Consider the following 10,014-nt stretch of genomic DNA (forward strand, 5'->3'; position numbering starts at 1 on the left):
CCTCCCATAAAGGGAAGCCTGTTCAAGTATACTTATTGTTATTGCACTCAACAAAACTATGTCTTTTTGCTAACTTGTATTGTTGTTTTCTTCCCAGTCCCGGAGTACTGTGTTTAACCAGGGGGGAGTGCAGCGCCCCAGAGTCCTGGTCGTTGCAGTACTGTGGCTCCGCCACTATGGGGAGCTATGGTACGTCTGATGGCACTGAAGGAGTTCGTCTAACCAGGTATCACAGACACCAATACATTTCACAGCCGGGCCTCCGGGGGGAGCTAAGGGTTCTATTCACTAGGCCACTCCCCACCATAGTGGGTAAACTGGGGGTCAGGCAGGAAGTTAGATCAGAAGCTGACTGGGTTGGAACCAGGCAACACCTTGTGGCAGAGGGTGTTGCAGGGGAAGATACAGTAGGGTCTCTGTCAGGGGTGGGATCCTGACAGAGGCTTGGCAACTTGAACGAACGTAACGGGACCGTGCCTGCTCAGCATAGCGGCGGTGCCCAAGGAGGGACCAGAAGCGAGATAGATTGTGCTGAGTGAGAAACGAGATCATAGCAACAGGAGAATACCAGTAGGAGTCGTGCTGTAAGACCGAGGCAACATCCTACTGAGGCGCATAACCGGTGGCCGGAACGCCGAGGGAGTATTATCATATCCAGCTTCAAGCAATACTCTAAACAGCGGCAGGACAGTCAGTCTAAGGCGGGCTGTCTAACTTAAATCACCTATGCAGTCTTGGGGGGCAACTTGTGGAGAGGGGCGACTCTAGGGTCCCGGAAGAGCTCCGAGCCTACCCGTCAAACGGGTGCCGTCCCAACCAGAACATCAGGGAGGGACGGAGGATTAGCAGAACATCATCTAATCGAGTTGTGAGGGAACTTAAGAAACAGACACAACACTTGTGGGGACTTTCCGTAAGCACAGCAGGGAAGGACCACAACACATAGCGCAAGCAGGAAGGCACAGATTTCCACCTGTGAAGAGAACTCTGGAGGTGCCATTGGACCGGCCGGACTTGCGCAGCCTGGTGAACCCTATTCCGGACTGAGGACCCAGAGATCTTCAGTAAAGAGGTAAAGAGACTGCAACCTGGTGTCCTCGTTATTTACCGCGACCTGCACCCCACAACTGCACCGCTACAGTCACTACCATCATCCATCATATCTACCACTGACTGTGCGCCCCTCGGCAGGGTCACGGATCGGGCCTAGCCACCGTGACAACCCCAGAGCAGAGACTGAGAGGCCCGGTACCGGGTACCCCTCGGCCCTGCGGCAGTGGGGGCGCTTCAGTAACAGACTACAATCACATCTTGTGTAGTCAGATCCTGCCCTCTTTTCATCTGTTTCCTGCATCTTGATAACACTATAAATTTACCATAAAGAAGAAGACAGATGTAAGGGAGTATGACTGCTGGGCAAGACCATATAAAGTTTGATTGCAACTATGGAAACATGTAGGTCTGCATAGGAGCTGCATGCACAATACGGTAGATTTTTACTTCATTTTTCTTTATTTTTAGATGAATTGCTCCTATTAGAACAAATATGTTACAGTTAGTTGACTTTGTTAAGCACGGACAGGGACTTCATAGCTATCCTGGGGACTCCAGACTGTGTTTTTTAATGAACTAGTTATCATAGTCTATTTTCAACGATTAAAATGATAAATCCAAATATGGCAAATGATAAACAAAGCGAAAAATGTCATTATCTCATTTTCTCTGAACATAGACAAATCGTCTTACGTGAATCACTGCGAGACTGGCAGTAATAAATCATCCTGTTTTTTTTCTGTAAACCCGCAATCCAGTGCCTTAATTACGCAGATAGATGGATTTACAACACGTCATTAGAAAATAGCAATAGAATTGCAACACTGCCACCTAGAGGTACGAGCTATAAAGCGCAACACCAGCTTGTAAAAACTTGATCATGTTCGATACTTTAGTAAAAAGAGAATAAAGCCCAATTCACAAAGCAGTTTTCACCTGAATTCTGGAATAAAACAGCATGAAATGCCATAACATTTTTGCGCAACTTTTTTCAAAACCTGGGCGGAGCTTAGGCAGGATGGGGCGTGTTTATGTATTTACCCCCTTTAAATCGATGACATCTATGTCTATATATTTATTTCACTGTACCTTTTCTTCATTTCTGTAAAATGTGGTTTGTTTTGTTTGTTTTTCCTAAACATAGTTTGAGCTTGTTTTGTCTTTTTCAGGGTTATTTTTTACTTTTAAAGTCTCCTTTTCAAGTTTGAGACTCCCCAGTGTATGCTGGGATAATCAAATGGGACATCATTAGGCAGCAGAGGCAGCATCTGTCCCCACCCTGAAATCAGTGACCTCCATTTCTGGGGCTGGACTGGTCTCAGCTCTAATGAGCATGTATCGATTGTCAATACCGACATATGCTCAGTACAAGCTCCCTTCTTACTGTGCAATATTTTTCTCAGTGCAGAGTGACAGTGCACTCCCTCGCTGACTCTTAAGAGAAGTGACAAGAGTTTTGGAGAAGTGGATTTGGTCTCTGTTTTTACCTCCTTACAATGCACACTGACAGTGCACTCTCTTGCCGGTTTGTTACTTCTCATAAGAGCCCACTAAGGAGCGCACTGTCACTGTGCACCGAGTAGAATATTGCACAGTAAGAAGATGAACAAAAATATATGGCAAATTACACCATGTCATAATTTATTTACCAAAAGCTAGGCCAAAATACAGAAGCAGACTGTCAGAAATTATGTACCGTACTCCCTTACAGTTTCCATAGAGACTAATAATAGCCAAGTATTGCAAATCAAATGCTCTTGATTAATCGTTCTTGAACAAGTGTGCCCACCTCTATAAAAGCAGAAGTTTGGTCAGTTTGCTGGTCGGGAGTATTCAGGTATGTGCTAACCCAATGCCAAGGAAAAAAGAAATCAGCAATGATCTTAGAGAAGTATTTGTTGATCCCCATCAATCTGGGAAGGGTTATAAAACCATTTCCAAACTATTATTCTACAGCGAAAAAGATTATTCAAAACAGTTGACAATCTTCCCAAGAATCAACTTCCCAGAAAATTCACTCCAGGGTCAGACTATGCGTTGCTCAAAGAACTTGCAAAAACTCTCAAGAGCTACAGCTCAGACTCTAAAGCAATGTTCCTCATCTTCAGTCCTTAGGAGTAGGACCTACCAACAGATCTTGTTTTCAGGATTTCCTTAGTATTACACAGGTGATAATTCCATCACAGGTGCAATGCTTATAAATCTTGAGTACATCTGTTGGTGAGTCTTAAGGCCTGGAGTTGAGGAACATTGATCTAAAGGTCTTCGCTAGTATGCTAAAGAGTTACCATATATCAAAGTATTCTACTGTCAAGTCTGAGGCCACATATTCAAACGTCAAAGCCTGGCTGAAAGTGGGTCATGCAGAAAGACAGTGACCCCAAGCATGGCAGCAAATCTACATCAGAATGGCTGAAGAAGAGAAGTATCAAGAATTCGCAATGGCCCAGACAAAGGAGTCAAACTAATTGAAATGCTGAGGCAGAACCTTGAGAGCTGCACAGAAACGAACCCAATGAACTTAATCAGTGTTGTAAAGACGAGTCGGCCAAAATTCCTACAAAACGATGTGAAAGACCAATAATCACACAGAAAGTGATTACTTCAGGTTATGGTTGCCAAAGTTGGTTCTACAGGCTATTGATTCATGGGGTGTACTTAATTCTTCACTCTCATTCTGCATTTCGGCCTAGTTTATGTTGACTATATCATGTCGCCGTGTAATTTGTCGTGTTGTTCTTCATTTGAGGTTTTAGTTACCTAATTTTAAGACCTTCTAAGGACTAGGGTCGCACATTTATTATTGCATTAGCACCTGTTTTTGGTTTAGATTTTCATATTTTTCGACTGTTTTTCATTTGTGCCTAATTCTTCTTGTGGTTTACGCCTGTTTTAAATTCTATTTTATGTGTTCGCCTGTTTTCTTATATTTGCCATTTTGGACGGAGTTTAGGATTTCCAAATGTTTTTGCCAGACTCACCATTTGACATTTTTTAAAAAGTCACAGAAATTGGCGGAAATGTACTCCAGTCCTCTCCTGGAGTATTTTTGAGTATGACAGGGGTTTTTTTATGCAATTTTTGAATAAGGGTTACACCGTTCACCCTCCTTACACAATCATCACTCATCATCATTACTCGTCTGCAACTTTTTATTCCCACAGTATAACACTAAGATCACAATTTTACCATAAAGCTGAGCCTAAGGGCGCCGTCATACCACCGTACAAATTGGAGTAAAAAGATCGGACCGCAATGCACGGACTGGCCGGTGGGTCTCCCGACCCAAGTGTGACAGCTTTATAGAAATATATGAAGCTGCCAAGCTTGTGTCAGGACTAGGAGACCTTCCGGCCAGTCTGTTCAATGCGGTCCGATCTTGGTATGATTTATACAGTTGTCTGACAGTTTGGGCAGAGCAGAAGTTTCGATTTCAGAATGGTTTTCATCTATTCTAGCACATATATGGGGGTCCTGTATGCCCCTATAGGTGGTGGAGTTATCTATCAATGAATAAATGTCCCCATGTGAATTTGCAAAATTGAATTTTTGGGGGGACCTCAAGAACAATTAACATATGCTTAACAGGGACAGTCTTGATAATCTACTTTTCTTAGAAGGCTTCATTACCAATAAGATGATTAGAGGGTGTACTTTTGCTGAGACCCTCAGGGATCAGCTCTATGTTGGGCACTTGCACTAACTATTCTATTTCCCTATTGCGCCACCTTAGGAGAAATAAAACACTGAGCCATTACCATTAACATAAAAGGACTGTAGATGTAATTCTTCTTGGACATGTTGAGTCCTCCAGAAAGAGAGATGCTCCTTGTGGCTTTCTGCTCTGGCTTATTAGAGTAGTTTCCTGAACATACCCATTATGGTGGAAGGAGAGTTCTTAGTATCCTTTAGCATTGAGCTGAGTTACTACTTACATTCTCAAAAACAAATTATATAATAAATAATAAATCTCTTGGCATCACAGATTTGGCCCTATCCTGGATCTCGTCATATCTAACAGACCGGACATTCAGTGTCTCCCTCTCCCACACAACCTCCTCACCTCGCCCCCTGTCTGTCGGAGCCCCCAAGGCTCAGTTCTAGGACCTCTGATCTTTTCCATCTACACCTTTGGCCTGGGACAGCTCATAGAATCCCACGGTCTGTAGTATCATCTCTACGCCGATGACACACAGATCTACATCTCTGGACCTGACATCACCTCCTTACTGACCAAAATCCCACAATGTCTGTCCGCTATTTCATCTTTCTTTTCTACTCGCTTTCTAAAACTGAACATGGACAAAACAGAATTTATCATCTTTCCCCCATCTCACTCTACCCCTCCACCAATGTCCCCTATCCATCAATGTCAATGGCTGCTCACTTTCCTCAGTCCCGCATGCTCGGTGCCTCGGGGAAATCCTTGACTCTGCCCTCTCTTTCAAGCCACATATCTAAGCCCTTGCCTCCTCCTGCCGACTCCAACTCAAAAACATTTCCCGGATCCGTACATTCCTTGACCAAGAAACTGCAAAAACGCTTGTGCACGCTCTCATCATCTCCTGCCTTGACTACTGCAACCTCTGCTCTCTGGCCTCCCCTCTAGCAATCTTGCACCACTCCAATCTATCCTAAACTCTGCTGCCCAACTAACCCACCTGTCTCCCTGTTATTCCCCGGCCTCTCCCCTCTGTCAATCCCTTCACTGGCTTCCTATTGCCCAGAGGCTCTAGTTCAAAGCCCTAACCATGACATACAAAGCCATCCACAACCTGTCTCCTCCATACATCTGTGACCTCATCTCCTGGTACCTACCTACACGCAACCTTCGATCCTCTCAAGATCTCCTTCTCTACTCCCCTCTTATCTCTTCTTCCCACAACCACATACCAGACTTCTTTCGTGCTTCCCTCATACTCTGGAACTCTCTACCACAACACATCAAACTTTCGCCTACCACGGAAACTTTCAAAAGAAACCTGAAGACCCACTTCTTCCGACAAGCCTACAAACTGCATTGATCCTTAATCTGCTGAACCGCAGCATGACGAGCTCTACCCTCTCCTGGTATGTCCTCACCCATCCCCTGTAGACTATGAGCCCTCGCGGGCAGGTTCCTCTCTCCTTCTGTACTTGTGTGTGCATTGTATTGCTCATGTTGATTATACTTGTCTATGTAGGCCCCTTTTTCACATGTAAAGCGCCATGGAATAAATGGCGCTATAAAAATGAATAATAATAATAATAATATAATAACCAAAAATATGTTTTTGTTTATTTTCAGCATCAATCTCCTCAGAATTGGAGCCATCATTAACCGTACGGAAGGTGATCTTCTGGCTTGGATACTTCAACAGCTGCCTAAATCCCATCATTTACCCCTGTTCTAGTAAAGAGTTTAAGAGAGCCTTCATACGTATCCTAAAATGTCAATGGGGAAATAGAAGACAATCTGTCATGCGGAAAACCCAACTACGTCATCGGACTAGCAGCACCTACACCCATTCAAGGAAAGAATCCCTGGATGAAAGGAACTTTATGAACGGCAGTCAGAAGACTGTGTTATCTGTCGCTCACAGTCCAGGCTATATGAATAAAGTACCTCTCAACGAGAGCAGTGCCAATGACTGGAAACCTTCCTACATACCAGCGGATTCAGATCAAAAACAGATAGGAGAACACAAGGAACAGGACAAAACGAACAATGCCTTCACTTTCCCAAGTCCGTCGGACTATGGTGTGCACGGCACAGGCTCAAAAACTACTTGAGATCCTCTTGAAGGTCTAAAGATTGAAAATAAGTTTCAAGTATTGTTCTTGTAACTTTATCTATGGGCTGATTGTCCTAGATTTGATTGTTGAGAGCTGTAACACGGCAAAATGGTTAATAGGGGTAGACAAGATAAACCTATGATTCATTTTAGAGTAACAGAGGTACAAGAGGAGAACTGTCGAAAAATCACAATTTTCCATGTGCAGCGTAACCTTACAGCCAGCGATTGGCATTGTCTTATGCACTTGTTTTTTTTTTTCTGAGAAGCTCTGCATACTGCAATGAATACAGGGAGTCTGCTTTAGCTATTGATCTATGTATATGATTGATCAGTGATGGATCCTTCACATCCAAGTAAAATCACAATGGGATATCAAAATATTGTTGCTTTGCTTAACGGTCGCCATTGAGGCTCCACGGCATGACCTGCATTTGGTTATGGTGATGGAAGTTATAAGTAGACATGAGCCAATTGATTAATAACTAATTAAATTCGTCACAAATTTCCACCAAATTTTGGACTCTAGCGAATCTAAAATGTTCAGGATTTAATTAGCACAATATCCAACCGGCCACTATTTTGGCTGATTCTTTGGAGGGTCTGGGAAGGAGTTAAAAAATGATAAACATTACACTCATTTGTCATATTCCTACAGCTCTACTGTCCTGCACCTGCGGCTCCCCGCCGGGTCCTCCGCTCTCTCCCTCTCGCCTCTGGACCTTCCGGTACTGACTCGGTCTCCAGCGAAGATCAGAGGGAGGGAATGGAAGATCGGATGGTGAGCTGCAGACAAGTGAGTATAATCTTTTATTTTTAAACCCCTTTTACCCCCTCCGTGTATTTATGATTTGGGGTCTCGCAATGGGGGGACTTTTGTTTCTAATACTTGGATGGCATGGAATCTTCCGGCCGCAACAAGCTGATCTGTTCGATTCTTTCATCTTTAGTTATAAGAAAAAGTAACTATGCTGCTACCTTAAAGGGAATGTGGGATGTTTACCGAAAAGAGTGATACACCTATCTGAAAGTTGTGTGTGGTGTTTCAACTAAGATTTAATTAAAGGGTTTATCTAGGATTTATTTTTTACTATGGACCTAAAAAATAACAGGCAGATAGTTACTAACTATCTGCCTGTTCTACTCGGCGCCGGCTCAGAGTGGTCATTGACAGCTCCTGAGGGCGATTCAGCTTCAACAGAGCAGCTCTTTCTCTTTCAGGCTGCTTTGTCGGCTGTATGTGACTGCTCTTGTCATGCTGATTGACAGCCGGCTTCTTGCAGTTAGGCAGAAGGGAGCCGGCAGTCATCATCATGACATCGGCAGTCACGTTCTATCAACATAGCAGAACAGTAGAGAAGCTGTTGCTCTGCCGGTGTGAAGTCAGTGGAAGCTGCTGAATCAACGGCAAGAGCAGTCTGTGACCGCTCTCTGATGGCAGAGATCGGCGCCAGCAGTGTCAGACTGGGATGCCAAGGGTCGACCAGTTACCAACTCCTGGGGCCCCATTTTTCACATACATGCAAATGTGACATTATCCTCAGTCACAAAAGTATATAACAATGATCTGGGTAGATTGGTAAATGAATAAGATGCCGCCTTTGTCTGTACATAGTGATTCCAGAATATTGAGCCAAGTACTGCTCATATTAGAGGGTGGTGTCCCACTCTTGCACAGCAGCCCACCGGAGGATTCTCCCATTTTCCTGTGGGCCAGTCCAAGCCTGAGTGCCCGAGTGTTAGTTTTATACACATAGTAAAAAAAAATAAAAAGCCCAGGTTAAACCCTTTAAGTGGTTTTCCCATCTCAGACATCCACGTAAAATAAGCCAACAACGTAGTGAGACAAACTCACTAAAATAAAATAGATAAAGAATATTCACTAAAGACAATACAAAACCTACTCAAAAAGTGAATATAACAAAAGGAATCCAAAATTTGGAAACTTTAAAATAATTTTATTAATCGCTATATTAAAAACAAGGAGAATCTGACAAAAGATGACATCAAAAATACCATAGTACAGGGAGATAATAAGTTAATTTCATGATTAAGAGCACAGACAAGGGAACATAATCATATATAATCCCTAAATAATCTTCATAAAGTGCAAGAAATAAATAGACTAAATACAAAGTCTGAAATAAAGTGCATGAAAAGTATACAAAAAGGATTCAAGGAGTCCTTGAAAAAGCCACGCTGGCGAAACTTACGTTTGAGTTGGAGTTTTGAGGAGCCACGGATCATTGTTAATTGGTATTTATAATCCCCTTTGTATACTTTTCATGCACTTTATTTCAGACTTTGTTTATTTATTCCTTGCACTTTATGAAGATTATTTAGGGATTATATATGATTATGTTCCTTGATCTGGGCTCTTAATCATGAAATTAACTTATTATCTCCCTGTACTATGGTATTTTTGATGTCATCTTTTGTCAGTTTCTCCTTGTTTTTAATATAGCGATTAATAAAATTATTTTAAAGTTTCCAAATTTTGGATTTCTTTTGTTATATCCACTTTTTGACCAGGTTTTGTATTGTCGTTAGTGAATATTCTTTCAGGCTTGACAACCCTGTATAAAAGGCTTCCTGACAACCATACACAAATGACTGTCAAATGGTGCCACTATTCCACATTAAAGGAGTTGTCACCCATTGACATGCCCCAAACATCAGCTGTAATCTGTAGACGAACCTGGCAGCAAGTGGTTAATTTCTCTATAGCGCCCCCCACAGGGTAAATACAGCAATACCCGGTTCCCATTGAGAACAATGGTGGTCGGTGTAATATATAGATGAGCTGGGTCCTCAAGTGACAGATATACACCTTTTAGCCAATCTGGATAATTAATAGCATCATATGGTTTCCTTGGTAACAAAACCGGACGGCATCACTTTAGAGGTACTGCATAGGCTTAGGATCTGTTATTAATGTGCAATCAGTGCAATTAATACGCTTTGTCTACAAAGGGGTCACCATGCTCCATCGAGAGCCATGTCCCCTTCACTGGCATGATTGTCAGACCTGCCTGCCTTACGATTTATGAAAAGTGTCTTTGTTGTCCATAACAGCCAATAACAGCGCAGCTTTCATATGAACAGAGCATTTGAAGAAATGAAAGCTGTACTCTGATTGGTTGCTATAGGCAACATACATTTTTTGAGGCCTACTGTTTACTATGGC

The 10,014-nt window shown here is 42.8% G+C and overlaps 1 protein-coding gene across 1 annotated transcript in view; it reads left to right on the top strand.

The window, feature by feature from the left end:
• The window catches only part of ADRA1B (adrenoceptor alpha 1B), a 30,040-nt gene extending 21,260 nt beyond the window's left edge, over positions 1-8,780 (top strand). The window contains exon 2 of the mRNA XM_077266440.1: positions 6,341-8,780. Within this exon, the coding sequence (XP_077122555.1) occupies positions 6,341-6,825 (485 nt within the window). The 3' untranslated portion in view covers positions 6,826-8,780. The remainder of the gene's footprint in view (positions 1-6,340) is intronic.
• Positions 8,781-10,014: the final 1,234 nt, after the last annotated feature.

This window comes from Ranitomeya variabilis, chromosome 5, assembly GCF_051348905.1.
Source record: "Ranitomeya variabilis isolate aRanVar5 chromosome 5, aRanVar5.hap1, whole genome shotgun sequence".
In the NCBI taxonomy this organism is placed as follows: domain Eukaryota; kingdom Metazoa; phylum Chordata; class Amphibia; order Anura; family Dendrobatidae; genus Ranitomeya; species Ranitomeya variabilis.